A 20,330-nucleotide genomic window follows, 5' to 3' on the forward strand; every position below is an offset into this window, starting at 1 on the left:
CAAACCTCTAATCATTTTTGTTGCCCTTTTCTGAACCTTTTCTAGTGCCAGTATATCTTTTTCGAGGTGAGGAGACCACATCTGTACACAGTATTCGAGATGTGGGCGTACCATTGATTTATATAAGGGCAGTAATAAATTCTCTGTCTTATTCTCTATCCCCTTTTTAATGATTCCTAACATCCTGTTTGCTTTTTTGACCGCCTCTGCATACTGCGTGGACATTTTCAGAGAACTGTCCACGATGACTCCAAGATCTCTTTCCTGATTAAATATAGCTAAATTAGCCCCCATCATATTTTACATAGAGTTGGGGTTATTTTTTCCAATAAGCATTACGTTACATTTATCCACATTAAATTTCATTTGCCATTTTGTTGCCCAATCACTTAGTTTTGTGAGATCTTTTTGAAATTCTTCACAGGCCTTGTCTACACCACAAAGTTGCAGCGCTGGTGAGGGAGTTATAGCGCTGCAACTTAGGAGGTGTACACATCTGCAGGGCATCACCAGCGCTGCAACTCCCTGTTTGCAGCGCTGGCCGTACACCCGTTGAAACTCGGGTGTAGAGGATCCAGCGCTGGTGATCCAGCGCTGGTCATCAGGTGTAAACACTCACCAGCTTTTTTCTTGACCTCCGTGGAATAAACAGGTATCCCAGCATACCAGAGGAAGCCTCTCTGGTAATCAAGCAGGTCTCCTTCCCCGCGGTTTGCAGGGGGGGTTCGGGGAACGCGAGAGCAAACCGCGGGGAAGCAGGTCTCCTTCCCCGCGGTTTGCTCTCGCGTTCCCCTAACCCCCGTGCAAGCAGATCTCCTTCCCCGCGGTTTGCAGGGGGGTTCGGGGAATGCGACAGCACACCGCGGGGAAGGAGATCTGCTTGCACGGGGGTTCAAAAAACACCGGAGCAAACCGCTGGGAAGGAGACCTGCTTGCAGGAGGGTTCGGGGAACACCGGAGCAAACCGCTGGGAAGGAGACCTGCTTGCACGGGGGTTCGGGGAACACCGGAGCAAACCGCTGGGAAGGAGACCTGCTTGCATGGGGGTTCGGGGAATGCGAGAACAAACAGCGGGGAAGGAGACCTGCTTGGGGGGGGGTGTTCGGGGAACACTGGAGCAAACCGCGGGGAAGGAGACCTGCTTCCCCGCGGTTTGCTCTCGCGTTCCCCTAACCCCCCTTGAAGCCGCCCAACAGCGCTGCAGTGTGGCCACATCTAACACCACTTGCAGCGCTGGTTGCTGTAAGTGTGACCACTCTGCAGCGCTGGCCCTATACAGCTGTACTAATACAGCTGTAACAACCAGCGCTGCAAAATTGTAGATGTAGACATACCCACAGTCTGCTTTGGTTTTAACTATCTTGAGCAGTTTAGTATAATCTGCAAACTTTGCCACCTCACTATTTACCCCTTTCTCCAGATCATTTATGAATAAATTGAATAGGATTGGTTTTAGGACTGACCCTTGGGGAACATCCCTCTCCATTCTGAGAATTTACCATTAATTCCTACCCTTTGTTCCCTGTTTTTTAACCAGTTCTCAATCCATGAAAGGACCTTCCCTTTTATCTCATGACAGCTTAATTTAAGTTAGAGCCTTTGGTGAGGGACCTTATCAAAGGCTTTCTGGAAATCTAAGTATACTATGTCTACTGTATCCCCCTTGTCCACATGTTTGTTGACCCCTTAAAAGAACTGTAATAGATTAGTAAGACACGATTTCCCTTGACAGAAACCATGTTGACTATTGCTCAACAGTTTGTTTTTCTATGTGTCTAACAATTTTATTCTTAACTATTGTTTCGACTAATTTGCCTGGTACTGATGTTAGACTTACCGGTCTGTAATTGCCGGGATCACCTCTAGAGCCCTTTTTAAATATTGGTGTTACATTAGCTAACTTCCAGTCAATGGGTACTGAAGCCTATTTAAAGGACAGGTTATAAATATTAGTTAATAGTTCCTCAACTTCACATTTAAGTTTTTTCAGAACTCTTGGGTGAATGCCATCTGGTCCCGCTGACTTGTTAATGTTGAGTTTATCAATTAATTCCAAAACTTCCTCTAGTGACACTTTTTAATCTGTGACAGTTCCTCAGATTTGTCACCTACAAAAACCAGCTCAGGTTTGGGAATCTCCCTAACATCCTCAGCCGTGAAGACTGAAGCAAAGAATCCATTTAGTTTATCTACAATGACTTTATCACCTTTAAGCGCTCCTTTTGTATCTTGATCATCAAGAGGCCCCACTGCTTGTTTAGCAGGCTTCCTGCTTCAGATGTACTTAAAAAACATTATGTTATTACCTTTGGAGTTTTTGGCTAGCCGTTCTTCAAACTCCTCTTTGGATTTTCTTATTATACTCTTGCACTTAATTTGGCAGTGTTTATGCTCCTTTCTATTTGCCTATTCATTGTCTTTTGGAATACAGTTAGGCCTAAATCTTTAATTATGCACCCTGATCAAAAGCCTATTGAAGTAAATTGAAGTCCTTCAGGTCCTGTTAGCATATTTTAATGCTTTAACTAAAAATGCAATGATAGCACTGTAGTAAATAATATAATGTACAAACAAAGATTTATATGATCAATAATTTTTAATTTGTTCATAATTCAAAATGATATTTGTTTCCTTTTCTGAAGTTACTATTGTTGCATAATAATGTTGTGTGCTGATGAATTGCTGTCGTGTTCTCCCTTAAAGATTACTTCTTTTCAGGAGTAAGTGAAGAAATCTCTGAATTTACATATAATTTTTACAGTGCCTTGGAAGAAAGGCACTGCAGAAAACAATAATACACAATAATGAGTGAAATCTCACCATACCTTCTGAAATAGGAAAATAATATTTGCCATATTTTACAGATGGGAAAACTATGGAACAGATTTGTTAAGTCACTTGCTCAACACCAAACACTCTTGGAAGGAATAATAAGAAATTGTTACTGAAATGCATAATTATCACAGTCAATGATTATGATGTTTTACTTAGCTTAATGGTATAAAAAAGAGATTGTTATGGCTCATGTGTAATACACATTTTACCTTCCTTTACTTTTAACAGATTGTTTCTATAGGCTTTCCAGATAGATAGACAGAACAGAACACTGAAATCAGTGGGAAGGTTTCCATTGATTTCAGTTGACTTTGATCAGTCAGTCAAATACAACCCCTCTTTTGGGCCATCTTTCTGCAACTAACTCTATGATGGCCCAAGGTTGAACACACATTGTCAATTGTAGATCAAGGCTTCTGGGGCCATCACGATAAGCTGGAGTACTTGAGGTAGCTTCCCCCCTATTTATGTCTGAAAAAGGTGTTGAGGGGTATTTTCAGTGAAAGTCTCCTACCTCTGGAAATTTCTTCCTTCCTTAGCCTGGGAGAGGTGGAGTTTGTTTACTTTCATGGTGCACTGGAAAGCTTACCTATATTCTTAGTTTTGTAGGATGGGGAGGAATTATTGAAGGGGAAAAGTTCCTTATGCTGTGGGATTTGGGGGATTTTATTGTTGTCATCAGTCCAGTTTGTAAGTGAAAACAAAAAGCAAACATATACCAATACATTATTTGTGAATGATTCAAGATCATAAATGGTCACATTTTAGAAAACAAAGGAACTATAACAATAAATAAAATAAAAATGCCCTTTTGCTTAGCCAAACTCAAAGACAGTGGGGTGATACTATAGCTTATATCTAAGAACAATGCTAACCTTCAATTACATTTTCTTTTCTTTTTACCAACTCCCTCTCCCGATTATTAAAAAGTTCTCAGTCTATTTTTAGCAAATTACTTTTACGCTCATTTTTCCTTTGTTATGTTATGTTTTCTCGTGAGAGTTACAGATATCTTTGGTTTAGCCCTTGGAAGTGGTTCAAATAAAAGAATTGAATTTGAGTCATTGGGACTATCATCTGAAAAGCTTGACAATAAAAATGAATGTAAAAGAAGATGGATATTTTTGGCTATGGTCCAAATCCATCCATCAGGTTTTAAGTGGATTTTTCATTATCCATTTTATGTTATAGTTCTGCACCTTCCTATAATCCACACATCAACTGCATCGTAGCCAGGAAGGCAGCTTCCTTTTGCACATGGAGAAACCACTTTCACTGCACTGCCAGTATTAAATCCATTACTTTCAAAATAACTTGAGCATGGAAGATGCTATGTAAAATAAAATACTATCCTATTATAGCTATTTCTAGTATCAGATCTAATAGAACAATATTAGTAAGCCATGTGACTGCTGGATTCTCTTTGGATTCACACTGGATCTCTTTGATCTTACAACTATATATATAAATCATAGGCTCATCCGTTTTAGGAACTTGTTGACCACACTGTGACAGTTTTTCTTTATTGCTTTTACTACAGTAGTTACAAACTCTATTGAATTCTATACCAAAATCTATAGAAATTGCCAGTAAGCAAAATGGACCAAATACGTCCCTGGTATAAGACCATGGATCTCATACCAAGAGCGAATTTGGCCCAGCAAGTCTTACTTACTGGACATTAATGAATTGACTCTAGCTCAAAACTGCAGTGTGAGAGCCTTAAATGTACTACGTCAAATGACTTTCTGGGATAGGGTAAGTGAGCTGAGCATCCAGAATGTGTCCAGTTAGATGTGGCTCCTAGTCTTTCTTCCTATCAGGCAAGAAGCAGATGTCAACTGAAGGCAAGCTGCACTGAGTTCACCTACATTTCGAGTTAGTGCTGTCTTCTCGACTGTATATTTCTTTTGCATGAATTCCTGTAATTTGATGATCACAGATGAACTGACTTTGATGTGGTAGTTTACTTTGCAATTTTACTTACTTGATCCAAAAGCAGAGTCTATGTAATCTGCACTTTGAATTAGAGATCGGAAAAAAGCCATGTATTTACCCAACTACTTAGCATATAATGAAATAACCAGCAGTTACAGTGCAAATGAAGAGAATTTATGTGATATTAGCTCCCTATAAAATGAATTGTTGCACACACACACGCACACACACACACCCCCTCACAAAGAATACCAGATTGTATATAGAACTGGATGTACATAATTCAGGTTGAAAGTGAGCAGTTTGTAAAAACTGACCATTCCTAACAAGCCATCTTTTAAAAGAATGTTTGAAATCAGGAGAGAGAAATTCATGGGTACGACCACATTTATTATTTTACTTTGGTATGTCTATTGATCATGTACAAGTAGCACATAAAGAGCAGTGATAAGAAAACAGGGAGGAAGAGAAATGGGGATATCCCTAACTGCATCTGCTGATGCCTGGGAATCCAGCTTCTGGTATTTTGAGAGGGTGTGTACTATGGACCAAGTTGCCGTATTGTAATTATGGTTACCTAAAGCGTGAGCTTTTCCTGACCACATAGTGGAGGCTGATCTGGTAGAGTGTGCTCATAGAAGAGTTGTGCAAAAGTGGAAATAATTTCAATGAATTTTAAGGATGCAACTTGTGAATAATTTCAAACAATGAATACAGTGGATAACTGGTTGTGAACATTTAGCAAAATTTCTGGCATGCCCATGGTATACCCAGACTGACAGCTTCATCCACCTCCGACAAATTTGGCAAAAAGAGCTGAACTTTTGTGTAAAGAATCAGTGGGCTTGGCCACTCGAAGGAAAACCCCAAACCACATCTCTAGGGGAACAAATAATGGATACATTTCAGTTTAATAACAAATGCACATTTTCAAATTGGCTCCTAGATTATTAGAGCTTCCAGATTAATGAGCCTCGAAATAACATAATTCATGGCAATTAGATTTAAATCCAATCAGTTAATACAACCTTATAAAAGCAATACCTAACCTCCTTATCTTTTTTTTCTCACATCAAACACATAGGCTTTGTAGACCTTGATTTACAACCAGTTAGTGCAGAACTTCTCAAACTGTGATGCTGCCTTTACTGCACTGATGTGTCAGCCTGTCCCAGGTTAGATGCAAACAAGTCTAGGGAGACTGGAAAAATATATTTTTTCTTTCTGGATCATTTTTACTTCATAATTAGAAAAATCAGAGATGTCTGTGCACTCACAGTCCTTTATAGACTTATATGGTTGATGCTGATTCCTAGTAGAAATGATCCAATAAGAAATAAAGATTAAAACATTTCCCTGCCTATATGTTGACAGTATTCCTTCAGTTCTAGGATGAAACTCACAAGGTACATGCATATGCTTAGAATAGTCATAAAGAGGCAGGTTTCCCATTTACCCCCACCCCTTTTTTCCTCTCCTTTTTTTTTTAAATAGCACAGACATAAACAAGGACAAAGTTATCCTGTTATTATTCCAGACTGAAAATTAACTTGTCTAAGAAGTATTAATTTTGATTATTTATAACTGATACTGTGTGGAAAAAAATATACCCAGATGCACACATTTATTTATACATTATTTATTTATCTAGCTATCTATACATGAATTAATAGTGAAATAGCAAACCAGCTCCATTGATTGAAACTGCAGATATTTTGAGAATTCCAAACATGATGGATTTGTAATGTTTTGGTTCCCGATTAGATGGCTATGTTACTAATCAGCACAATGCAATTGCAAATTGAGAGTATCACAAACAAATATATAATTAATACTTTGTGTGATGTTGCCAATCTTCAATGAGCTCCACGTGACCAAAGTACATTGTCTTTGTGGAGATCACCGCTGCATCAGTATCTTGGTTAGCTATATGGTTAGCCAATCATGGAATGGAAAGAATGCCATATGACATGATAAGTAACCAATAAAGCACACATTGCTAATTATGAGGTACCAATTTTACAATCAAATAGTCAAACATTGAGGCTCAACTTTCATTTTTCTTGAAATGCACATTAGTAAAGTTCAAAAATTGATGGAAAATGACCATGCAGCTGCCATGAACACAACCAAATTGTAATTTGCTTTTGAATTTAAGCAAATATTTGCTGAATACACAGAGCTATACAGTTTTGTCAGCTATAGGCATTACCATCAAAACTGCTGAAATAGCCGCTTTAGTGTTGAGTACATGATAGAATAGCATGGGAAGCTGGACCATGGCTTCCTGTCCTGTACTGGTAATGTGCATAAGCAAAGGGCTTCATTCTCTAGTTCTGTCAATATTGCACTGTCTGTGACAATTACATTCACTTTTCAAAAGATAATCTTGCATCTATTCTCATAGTAGTGTTGAGGAAGCAGCTTTCCCTGCTATGACTGGGGCTAGTTTTCAGTCCCACCCTTTCTGCATGTTTGAATCACCCAGGATACTCTTTAGTTCTGAGAAAAGAGGAAACATATGTAGAGGCCACCCTTTTGTCTGATGTGGGAGACATCCCATGCATTAGCAATTGGTGCTCTAGCACTGCCACAATAAGGCTACATAGGACTTGTCTTTCTCCATGGGATCTTTACACAGATGGAAGATGGCTTGCTCACATGAACAAGAGGGAGTGCCAAGAATATGGGACACCCGCAACAGCAGCATATCCTGTTGCTTTCACAATTGCCTTGTACATTCCTTAAGTATCATGGCAGAAAAGGCAGATGATTATTATCTTGCCTAAAAGGAAATGATATTTATGTTTATTTAGAACTTTGAGTGGAAAATATTTGTTTGTGGGGAGTTTTTCAAAGACAAATGGCAGTTTGAAAATCTCCACTGTAGCACCCAAAACAGTGAAAGTCTCTCAGCTTCACTGTGTTCAATGGGAGTTGAGTGTACTCAAATTCCTGGAGGCTCAAATCCATATGCGACATGAAGAAATAGTGACTGATAAAATAGAGTCACGTTATTAAAAATGGACATGACAATTTCCAAAGTATCAAAGATTCAGGTCTGGATTTTTGGTTTGGGTCCTTATCCAATTAAAACATACTTTTAAGAAACTAGTCTCTGCTAATGAAAGAAACAAATGGGCTTTTGTAGAGCTCTGTGAAGATCTTCATTGAATGTTGCACTTGATGATGCATGATTCACTGAACTGATAATAGTGATAAATATTTGCTCTTTGCAAACAGAAATATTGCTCATTACATTAACTTCAACTTGGTTCTTTATTCATAAAGATGGAAGATATTATTTTCAGTGCTTAGATGTTAATTTTGACTTTGTTCTCTTGCAAATGACAATCTGCTTTGACACATTTGTAAATAAAGCTTATTTTGTTTTCTTGAAAACCAAAACAAAAACTTCCATAATCAGTCTATCATAATTTCCAGAATCAACAATTCAGCACATGGATTTGTCACCATCTCTCATTTACTGCCACTGTAATACATCAGTTGAATGATGCTGCTGTGTTTGTGGGTTGGAAGGAAATAGCTTTTGCACTGGAGGGTTGGTTCAAATGGAGAATGATATATTTTTCACCTTGCAGGAAAGAGGAAAGGGCAAAATATTTTATATAGGATTCTTGTTTGCATATGAAAACTTTATTTACCCTTTGCATTTTGATTCTGGAAGCTATTTACATTATCCTAGGTCTTTAATGCTTATCTCCCTCAAATCAACATAAAATCAAGTGGCATAATGGCAGGACACTAAAAATACATTAGAAAACCAATAACCTCAACAAGATTGCAATTATACACATTTATTTGCAGCAGAATTTGTAGCCTCAGCAATTCATTATAATGTCTGACATGTATTGTGTTAAAAGAAAATAAATTGTGTTTATTCTTAAACAGTCATGTATGTCAATGCTTGTTTGCAGTTAATCCAGACCATCAGTGCAGTGGATAAAGATGATTCAGTAGAAGGCCATCATTTTTACTTCACTCTGGCTCGGGAGGCCACAAACAACTCAAATTTTACTGTCAGAGATAATCAAGGTAGTGTTATTCATGTAGCTTTTTAAAAATCCCTTCATGAAAGATTCATGCTTTAATAGTGCTCACATCACCGTTTTTGTATACTTGTCCACCCATATAGAGAAATGTTTGGTGTTAAGTTTGAAATAGGGCAAAAGAGTTATCATGAGCAAATTTTAATAATAAATAATAATAATAATAATAATTCAATAACCTCATGTAGAATAGTTCTTTTAGAATCCAAATAACTTTAATCAACAAAAGAGAGTATCACAGAAGAGAGAAAAATACTTAGCACAAAATCAAGAAAAACAGATTTCTATTAATTAATAGATAGTTAAATATACCATGTGTTATGGGACATAACTTCAACTCCTAAATTATCACATGTTGGTGTTAAGGGAGAAAAAAAAAGAATGTTTTACAAATAAAATAGAGAAATGCTGTTAATAAGGGTCCACTCCTTTACACAGTTCAGCAAAAATAGAATTATAAACAGAAGTACAATTCACAAGTATGTAACTTTGCATCCTGTTACATTTAAAACTGTATGCATTGATTACTGATGACATGATATGAATGACTTCTCTGCATATCCTAATGCTGGACTCTTTTGGTATTGATCCAGATGCTTCAAAAGAATGGTCACCAATCGAAACTAATCTGAAGGGAAAACTTACGTTTAACAGCTGGTGATATTGCAGGAAAGATGACCAGTTAGTCAGTCTTCTGAGACTTAGAAGAGCTTTTTTAAACTCAACTAAAATACACATTACTTATATTGGCTTTACTAATTATTTTAATGTTCTGGCTAGGTGAATAAATCAATGGGACTAACTTTTGGAAAGTTCACTTTATAGGAAAATAGTTTTCTTAATGTCTCCAAAAGGAAAGGCAATCTTTTAATATGTATTTAAATTCCTGGTTCTCATTTACCTCTGACCCACTGCCAGGAGGCGGAATGCTATGTAGCGTTGCCAGCTTTCTAATCGCACAGAACCAAACACCCCTGCCTCCTGCCCCACATATTTTTCCAACAAGCTACATAGTTAAAGTGTTTCTAAGCCAATGTTTTTCAAACTGGGGTTGCCACTTGTGTAGGGAAAGCCCCTGAGGGGACAGGCTGGTTTGTTTACCTGTCCTGTCCACAGGTCCGGACGATCGCAGCTCCCACTGGCTGTGGTTCACCGCTGCAGGCCAATGGGAGCTGCTGGAAGCAGCGCAGGCAGAGGGACTTACTGGCCGCCACTTCCAGCAGCTCCCATTGGCCTGCAGCAGTGAACCACAGTCAGTGGGAGTTGCGATCGGCTGGACCTGCGGACGGGACAGGTAAACAAACTGGCTTGTCCTCCCAGGGGCTTTCCCTACAGAAGCGTTGACCCCAGTTTGAGAAACACTGTTCTAAGCTGAAATGTTCCCTGGCCAAAGAAGCAGGAGCACACTTGGCTCCTGTTTTGAGGTTGTGGATGCTCACAACCAAGTTTGTCTGTCTCTCCCTGCACACACACACATCTGTCAGAAAGCCGTCCTTTGAATGTTGAACCTTTTGATTAGCCAGTTATACAATATGCTCTATAAGCAGCTGGATAAGATGGCAGCTGGTTGCATGGGTCCATTTCAAAGAATCAGTTAATCAGTTTGAATATGGGCTAGGTGGTTTTTTTCCCCTATTGGGTTTGAACATTAAAACAAAGTTTGCCATCACTTCTGGAGTATTTTCATTGAAGTAAATAGTTACTCTGGATCTACTGATGTAACACAGAGCAGAATTTGCCCTCCCCCAGTTACGTAACCAACACAGACACGCGGACAAACAAAACTGAATGTTTGTGTGTGGGGGTGGGCAGGGTTGTTCATTTGTTTTGCATACTTCATTGAAAAGCTGGTTTTACAAAACAAAAACTGGGGGTTGTTTTGATGAACCATATTAATATTCCAAAGTACAGAAGGTTTGGATAAATGGCTTTGTATTAGGCCCATCTTTATATTAATTTACTAAAAAAATATCCTGTATAAACAGTCATGAATTGTCCCTGGAAGCTAATTTGCATGGTGCATTGTAACTGATGCTTTTTTAATCTATCAAAACTGAAATGCCTATCTCGCTCAGAACACCGTGCATTTTACCTGGTTTTGCTGATTTAACACCCATTTAAATCAGTAACTTTCTCCCCACACTTCTCTTTCCTCTCCAATGACATGCACCTTTTCAGAATGTCATTGATTGCAAATAAGGATAAGTTATTAGCCAGGTTTTTTTATTTATTTATTTTTGTTAAAGTGACAAATCTGATACAGATACTTCATCTTCTAGATAACACGGCTGGAATTTTTACAGCAAAAAATGGCTTCAGTCGACAAGAGCAGTTTGCTTTCTTCCTGCCAGTCCTAATTGTAGACAATGGAACCCCCTCACTTACCAGCACAAACACCCTAACTGTCAGCGTCTGTGATTGTGATACTGAAGCTAGTGCCCAGTCTTGTCGATTTGGAGCTTTCATGTTTTCCATGGGTCTCAGCATAGAAGCATTAGTTGGAGTTTTGGCCTGCATACTAGTAATACTAGGTAAGAAAAAAATATTTATGTGTCCTACTGCCCTCTTCTGCTATATGCTAGACTTGATCATTTGAATAGAGGTTCCTTGGATTGGCTGAGCTATGTAAGCTGTTGTATTTATTGTGTTTCACTGATTACAAATCAAATCGGTTCGGTTTACAAGCAAAAAAAAAAATGTCTTTGTAACTGCCATCCCTGAAAATCTGGCCTAAGTGTAGGTGTGTTCCTGTATGCACATCTATCATCAGCTGTCATGAAGATGTGGAAGGCTAAAATCTTGTCTTAGCACACGTAAAACTAAAGCAGAATTTAGCCTTACAGTTGAAATTTAGCTGACAGTTCTACTTATGATGCATGAGAAGGAATAGAATCCAATTCTCTCTACCATAACTGTGTGGTTCTCTAGAGCTAAGATAATTTGTTACTGTTTCTTTTTATTTATTTTTGTCGTAAAAGAGGCAGCTATGACTCTGAATACAAACAGAGTTGATCTGTTCAATAATAAAGTGACATATTTACATAGTCACTTTTTCAAATACAACCACTCGTATGCTACTCGTTCCTCTTTTCTTCCCCCACCCCACCAGGGTTGATACAAATTTGAGAAGCACAGTGCTAGGCTTGTTGTCACATATAGTGTGTGCACCTAAAATGTTTCCTCCATTTAGATGGATTCTACTAGTTTGAGATACATTCCCTATAAATATAGGGATAGAGTATGAGTCAACCCCTTATGCCTGCACAGGGATGAAAGTTCAAGCAAGAAGCTTCCGTTTTGGCATTGCTGCGAAAGGACTGCTCACAGTAGCAGGCCCTGCACTCCTTGCACTCTGAGAGCAGAAACTGTTTGCTTCTGCTCATTCCTCAGCCCATCCCCATTCAGAGTAGAGCTAAAGCACAAGGGGAAGCAATCTGGTCCATCCAAACTTTCAGTGTGAGTTTGAGCAAGACTCAAATCCAGACATCCAGATTGTAATCCAAGTGCCTTAACTCACAGGTTGCTAAACTGTGATGTCATCTGCCCCCAAACATGCCTGGCCCTGCTCCACAAACACTGCATCAGGAAGTTCCCATTTTGGTCTACAAAATGGAGGCCTTCACACAGCGTAACCTTTCAAGGTTCCTTCCAGTTCTATGAGGTAAGTATATCTCCATGTAATAATAATTAATAATACAGTGCGTGCGAGGTCATGTTGTGCAGAGGTTGCCATTTTGTAGACCAGAATGGCAGCCTTGCAGCATGACCTAGCATATATGTGTATGAGGTCACATTGTGTGAAGACCACCATTTTGTAGAGCAAAACAGTGGCCTCTTGCTGCAGCATTTGTGGAGCAGGTTCAGACATGTTGGCTATGTGGAGATTGCTGTGTGGACACCAATTTGGCCATTTGCACCATGCAGCTGTACAAGTATCCATCTGAGGGACTTGAATGCAGACAATCCTCATCTGTGGGTAGCAGCCTCATCAAGAGAGACTCCTCTCTGCTTGAACTAGTAGGAACCTGTGCTAGCCTTTTCTTAGATGGGAATCTGCACTAAGGCAAAGTCCATATCTTCTTTCATGCCACCCTGAGTACCCTTCTAATTTCAGGATAAAGAATCATTTTGCTGTCCTAGTATCATCACGCAGGGCCTTCCTAAAATCCTGGCTTCATTTGCTGAAAAGTGAATTCCTCTTTCAGATTTGTAATAAGAGGCACAGAGGACTCCTTTTTTACCCAGAGTATCTGCTTCAGCCTCCAGCAGTGAATCTTATGGTACAGTTATGAACAAAAAACAAGAGTCCAAGAAACATACTTGAAAATATGATGAGGCTTTCTTTGATTATGACTTCACCAGTGATTTCATCAAGAAAGACGAAAGGCCAAAATGCCTGCTATAACACGGTGCCACCTAGTGAAAGCATGAAGCCTAATAAGCTTAAACAACTCTTCACAAGGAACACAGAAAAAAACGAAGGTTATTTTTTCAGTGTCAGAAAGAAGAACTTTCACATCAACAATTGCAATTCAAGAGAGCCATGTTCATCTCTGACCATGCTCAAAAGGCATCATTTGTGTTGAGTTACCACACTGCACAGGCCAAGCAGCTTCATACAATTGGAAACACTTTGATTTTGCCAGCTGCAATTGATGCGATGAACATAATGTTTGGAGAAACTGAAGCAAACAAGCTCAAAGCCATACCACTCTCCAACAACACAGTGAAGCAAAGGATCAAAGTGATAGCAGCAGATCAATCAAACACAGGTGGAGTATCTGAAAAACACAGATTCTTTTGCTCTTCAAGTTGATGTGAGCACTGAGGGCTGTGATGCACACTTCTTGGCTTTTGTGAAATACATGTGATGGTACATTTTTTGAAGACATTCTGGTCTTCCTCTTCCTGGAAACAAGATGGCGCAAGATGGTTCAATTTGCTACACAGCTACATGCAAAACAAAAATTTACAGTGTGATTGCTTGGTGGGCTTTTGCACAGATGGAGCTCTGTCTATGACAAGCCACAAAGCAGGTGTGCATGACTTGGTAGAGAAATTAGCTCCATTTGCTGTGTGAACTCACTGCACGATTCAAAGAGAAAAACTAGCATCTAAAGCTCTGAGTCCAGAGCTATGTGAAGTTTTGCAGCAGGTCTCATCTGTTGTGAACTACATCAAGACTCAGCCTCTTCACATGTGTCTTTTTGCAAACCTGTGTGAAGAAATGGAATTTGATCATGATGTGTTGTTCTTCAACGGTAAAGCTTGTTGGCTCTTGAGAGGAAAAGTACTGGGATGATTTTTTGAACTGAGAAACAAGCTGCATGCCTATGTAATGGATTGCAAAAAATACTGAGTTCATTGATTTTTCTGGGTGACCAAAGGAAGATATGCCTTTTGGCCTATGTCACAGACATATTTTGGAAACTGAATGAATTGAATACATGTCTGCAAGGAAAAAACACCACATCTTTCAACTGAGTGATCACAGCACAGGAGTCACAAAGAAAATTGTTTTCTGGAAGAATAATTTGCTGAAGACAAACTATGAATCCTTCCTGAAGCTTTGCAAGGTCCTGGGTGACACAGGCGATAGCTGAGTATCTCATATGACTGAAGGACCGGTTTGTATCCTTTTTCCCGGACTTGGACATGACAAAATATGATTAGGTATGAAGCCCCTTTCAGTGCAAGACTGATGCCATTGGCTTGCCAGCAGCTGAAATCAAACAGCTCAGAAATTTCCTGTGATCGATTCCTGCAAGGAACATATACTTAATGTTCTTTCCCAGAGAGCTGTGTCAATGTCATGACATAAAAGGGAAGGTCCTCTCATTGAACCTTAACTGGTTAATAGATAGAAAACAAAGGGTAGGAATAAATGGTCAAGTTTCAGAATGGAGAGAGGAAAATAGTTATGTCCCCCACGGGTCTGTACTGGATCCAGTCCCATTCAACATATTCATAAATGATCTGGGAAAAGGGGTAAATAGTGAGGTGGAAAAAATTGCAGATGATAAAAAACTACTCAAGATAGTTAAGTTCCAGGCAGACTGCGAAGAACTACAAAAGTATCTCTCAAAACTGGGTGACTGGGCAACAAAATGGCAGATGAAATTCAATGTTGATAAATACAAAGTAATGCACATTGGAAAACATAAACCCAACTACACAGACAAAATGATGGGGCTAAAGAGAAAGAGATCTTGGAGGCATTGTGAATAACTCTCTGAAAACATCCACTCAATGTGCAGCTGGAGTCAAAAAAGCTTCCAGAAGTTTGGGAATCATTCTGAAAGGGATAGATAAAACAGAAAATATCATATTGCCTCTATATAAATCCATGGTATACCCACATCTTGAATACTGCCTGCAAATGTGGTCTCCCCATCTCAAAAAAATTGGAATTGGAAAAGGTTCAGAAAAGGGCAACAAAAATTATTAACCGTATAGAACAGTTTCCATATGAGGAGAGATTAATAAGACTGGGACTTTCCAGCTTGGAAAAGAAACAACTAAGGAGGGATATGATAGAGGTCTATAAAATCATGACTGGTGTGGAGAAAGTAAATAAGGAAGTAGTATTTACTCTTTCTCATAACACAGGAACTAGGGGTCACCCAATAAAACTAATAGGCAGCAGGTTTAAAACAAACAAAAGGATGTATTTCATCAGATGCCTCAGTCAAACTGTGGAACTCTTTGCCAAAAGATGTTGTGAAGACCAAGATTATAAAAGGGTTCAAAAAGAACTAGATAAATCATGGAGGCTAGGTCGGTCAATGGTTACTAGCCAGGATGGGCAGAGATGCAAAACCATGTCCCTATCCTCTGTTTGCCAGAAGCTGAGAATCGGTGAGAGGGGATGTATCACTTGATGATTACCTGTTCTGTTCATTCCCTCTATAGCACCTACCATTGGCCACTGTCAGAAGATGGGATAGTGGGCTGACCCACTATGGCCATTCTTATGTTCTTATGTATGGTCAAGAATGAATATCCTGAACTCTCAACATGCACCTCAGAACTGATAGTACCATTCACGAGTATTTCTGTGATGCTGGATTCAGCACTCTTGTGTCCATCAAGTCTCACCATCGATCTATCATTGATGTCACTTCAGAGATTAGATGTGTAATTTCTACCTCACCGCCGGACATGAAGAAGCTGTGTCACAGTACGCAAGCCCATGCATCACAGAGAGCATTAAATAATGTACTTAATGTGAAAATTCCTTGGATTCCTTTGCTGCTGTGGTGCTTTGTTGCTATCTTGAGTCAAAGGACACAATAAGCCTCAAAATGGGCTCCCACAGGCAAATAATTTATGAAATTCTGTGTTAACCACTCAGCCACCACACCTCCATCTAAATCCAATACATAGTAATCCCTGCTAGCACTAGAGTGTTCATTTTGCATTCCCTTAGAGGGATGCATCAACCCCAGTGAGCCTGTTAAAGAGCTTGTTTCCTATGGTAACATTGGCATAGCACATCATTTGACATGCTACACTTTCTGATAGCACAACATGGGCAAAACATCATCCATCATCTAAAGATGTGGGTCATCAAAAGCAAGGACAACTTTTTCAGTGCCTCCTTATCAGCTACTATCAGAACTATATAAATTCACCAGCACTAGAGTTATTTCACAGATGGTGTGATTTAAACCTCATAAGTTAGGCAAACATAAGTGTTTCACTGGAAGTGAAATTTTAATTTAAAAAAAATGAATAAAATCCCAATTTAAAATTGATTCCATTAGTTACAAAGGGCATGATAATGAAGAGGTGTTATTGTTCTAAATCATGCAGCCATGGCATGAATTGTACTTGCTCTTCAGAATTCTTCCTAAGACAATTATCACCAAAGATTTACTATCAGAAATGAGAAAAATAATTATAAAAAAAGTTCCAATGCATTTTTTAAATTAACAACCCAAACTTGTATGGAGAAATATTTTCTCATATTAGAATCAAATTTGTCAAACAAATTTGTTTGGTTTGTTTTTTAAGCTTAAAACTCTATTCAGTTTCCAGCTATAATTAGTTACAAACTGAAATCATGCATTTTGGATCCCATTGTGTATTTGAAATGGACGCTTCGGTTTGGGATGAAGTGAGCCAGGGCTTGGTGTGGGGAGGTGGCAGGAGGGAATGAATGCTTATTTAAAAAAAATAAACAAATGAAAAAACTTTTCTATCTGAGCCAGTCGTTCTACAATCCAAGCTTTATGTCATTACAAACAAGGTATTCTTACAGATAGAGCTTGCTGGTGCACAGATATGAGGTACAACATCCTCAAAAATTCTCAAATGTGCAAAACCAATTACGAGAAACTATTGGACCAGATCCTCACCTGCTTAGCTTAGCTTCGTTGAAGTCAAAGGATTTGAACCAATTGACTCCAACTGAGGAGGATCTAACCCAATAACATTCTTTTTTTTATTTCCCAGCCCTTCCAGTGGTTTTGATCTGGGAAAGGGAAATGAAAGCTTGAATGCAGCATTGATGTATTATGTAATAAAACAAACTAGTTTCAAACAGCACAAGTAACCTGTGATTCCCTCACTGCTCTAAACTCTCATTGGCCAAACAAATTGCTCCATTTCCTTAACCCATTTTGTAAGTCCCTTTGTAGCCATTTCCCCACCAAAAGTACTACATCTTACAATCATAAATCCACAAAAAAAAACAAAAAAAACAGCTCTACAAATCCACCTAGATTGCTTGCGTTTGCACATGCTTCAACATTAGGAAGTTTTACCACCCTTAAGACTTTCCAAACACACAAAAAGTCTCTGGTTCTTTTCTTTTTTCTTGTCAGTGTTTTTTTTGGCAATGCTGGTTTTAAGGCAGCGGAGGAAGCAGTCTCTATTTCCTGACAAGCCTGAAGAGTTCAGAGAGAACATTGTCAGGTATGATGATGAAGGAGGGGGAGAGGAGGACACAGAGGCTTTTGATATTTCAACACTCAGGACTCGTACTGTCATGAGAGAGCACAAGTCTAGAAGAAACATCACAACAGAAATCCAAAGTCTTTACAGACAATCTCTGCAAGTTGGTCCTGACAGTGCTGTTTTCAGGGAATTCATTTTAGAAAAGCTTAAAGAAGCTAATGCAGATCCTACTGCGCCGCCATATGATTCCCTTCAGACATATGCATTTGAGGGGACTGGCTCATTGGCTGGATCCCTCAGCTCTTTAGGATCAAGCATATCACATGTGGATGAGAATTATGATTACCTTACTGATGGGGGCTGGACTTTAAACAACTAGCATGCATGTATGACCCCAGTAAGAGTACAAGGGATTAGCAGCCAGTAGGGGCCACATTTTCAAAAGTACTCAGCAGCCAAAATCAAGTATGTATTTGAAAATGAGACCAATTTAAGCATCAAAATAAGTGGCTAGGTTTCAAGAACAGCACTTCAAACTGATCGTGGATGTTGAGAACCTTTTCAAAATCTGCCTGTGAGTGTCACTCTGAGAAGTGCTGAATGCTCAGCCCTTTTGAAAGTCAGCTCTTATTCAGGTGCCTGAATACAAGCTGCGCTCCTTTGAAAATCTAGTTCCAATGGTGGGTGCTTAAAACAGGTCCCACAACACAGGATAAAACAAAACAAAATAACTATGGTTCCTGGAAATATTTGACCTTAGGCTTTACAACTATTTCCAAAGTTAAGGCTGACTTGGTTGGGTTTTGTTTTTGTTTTGTTTTGTTTTTTCATATTAATTAACCAAAGTTAAAGCTTGCATATTTGTATTATGTTTCATAATATAAATACTATTGTGTAAAAAATGTAGACACCAGACATATTTTTAAAAGATTGTCAAAAACACTTACAAAGTCTTCTATTTATTTTTTTTAGGATAAAACTAAAGCAAATGCAGTTTTTAGCCATGTAGAAATAAAGGCCTGTTAAGTCAACATTTATTCACTATTAAATTTGAATTTTTATTAAACTGTTGAGAAGTGTGTCAAATTCTTAATTAATTTATCAGTTAATGCATTCAAAAATTATAAAGGGCAAAAAGTATTAGGTTCAAGTCTGAATCAATATTCAACTTAAATACAGTAATATTAGACATGTTACATTTTACTGTGCATAGTGTCAAATACAATTCACATCTGGGTTTTTTCCCCTTTTATTAAGATCTTGAAAGATGACTGATTTCCCAGCACAGATTTTTTTTATTATGGAATATAAAATTAGCTGCAGTACTCAATTTTATTGTAACAGTATTAAAGATCTTTAAAATGCTAAGCTGGTGGATATAAAACTTGATGTATAACATTAGATAGTAAAACACTTTAATGTTAATCCAGTTCTTCAGAAAATGATCCCATATCATTCAGAAAGGAATCGAGTCAGACTTCAAAATTAATTTCCGACTGTATTTTTTTACACAGTCTGCAGTGAGTATAAAATTGTCTCAGAACTATTCCCTTTCAATTATCTGTATGTATGTATGGATGGATGATCAACAGAAATTAATGTTCTAAAAACCATCAAATATATTCAAATATCTGGCTAAGAATAGAAGGGTCTGCCTTATATTTATTCACCATTTTCTATTAGCTGTTTATTTTACAGTATCTGCAACATGTAATCAATTGAAACATTTCAACAGCTGAAAGCTGGCATCAGAATAAGAAAAACAGAGCAATTAGCTTTTTTATTTAAGCTCTCAGGTAAGCTCCACTGAATTACAAAAAACTAGGCAAATCTTATACGAGAAATGAAAATGCATGAAGCATAGCAAACATCACAGAGCTTGTAAAAGTATTTGCTTATTAAAGAAAAACAAGGGATGTCAGCTAAGCAGAAAGATGCCAGTACAGAGACACTTTAAATGCCTGCAAGTTAAAAATAAAGCACAGGAGAAAGTACAGGAATTAGGACACAAAAGGGTGTGTGTCCAGAAAAAAAAAAACTACAGATGCTATTTGTTCTTGAACAATATTGACAAGCATGTGACTAGCAGCTGATGAACCAGCACATGTATAATGGGGGAAAGTTGTTGTGTTTTTTTTTTTTGTGAGAACAATGCTAAGGTTCCTCATTAGAAGAGTTGCCACAGAGTAACTTTAAAAGATGCATGTCAATGAAGCATTGCAATGATAGATCTAATGCTTGTATTCAATGGCACCAGACAGATGTGACAAAATGGTTTCTAGTTAGATAATATTGTGCATATCAATCATTAGCTCCATGGAAAAGAATAGGAATGAGACAACAAGTGAGCTTGTATTTGTTTGTTTTGCGGAATGGGAGTATGATGGGCTATATACAACTGACACAGATGAGGAAAGGACCAGAGTCCCTGTGTGGGGGAGCTAGTTCCATCCCTTGGTTCTGTCAACCATGTACTGGAGGGAGGAGACCTTTAAAAAGGAAGAAACTGCAGTCAGCTGGGAGGAGAGAACACCCTCAGCAGGAAACTGCTGGAGCAGTGCCACAGAGGGGAACTTCCATCCAGAA

General features: G+C 38.5%; 1 protein-coding gene across 1 annotated transcript in view; it reads left to right on the forward strand.

The window, feature by feature from the left end:
* CDH19 (cadherin 19) overlaps positions 1-18,785 on the forward strand; it is a 186,172-nt gene extending 167,387 nt beyond the window's left edge. The window contains 4 exon segments of the mRNA XM_030552677.1: positions 8,712-8,829; positions 11,123-11,374; positions 17,672-18,097; positions 18,100-18,785. Coding sequence (XP_030408537.1) covers positions 8,712-8,829; positions 11,123-11,374; positions 17,672-18,097; positions 18,100-18,161 — 858 coding nt within the window. The 3' untranslated portion in view covers positions 18,162-18,785.
* The last annotated feature ends 1,545 nt before the right edge of the window (positions 18,786-20,330 follow it).

The sequence above is a fragment of the Gopherus evgoodei genome, chromosome 2, assembly GCF_007399415.2.
Source record: "Gopherus evgoodei ecotype Sinaloan lineage chromosome 2, rGopEvg1_v1.p, whole genome shotgun sequence".
In the NCBI taxonomy this organism is placed as follows: Eukaryota; Metazoa; Chordata; order Testudines; family Testudinidae; genus Gopherus; species Gopherus evgoodei.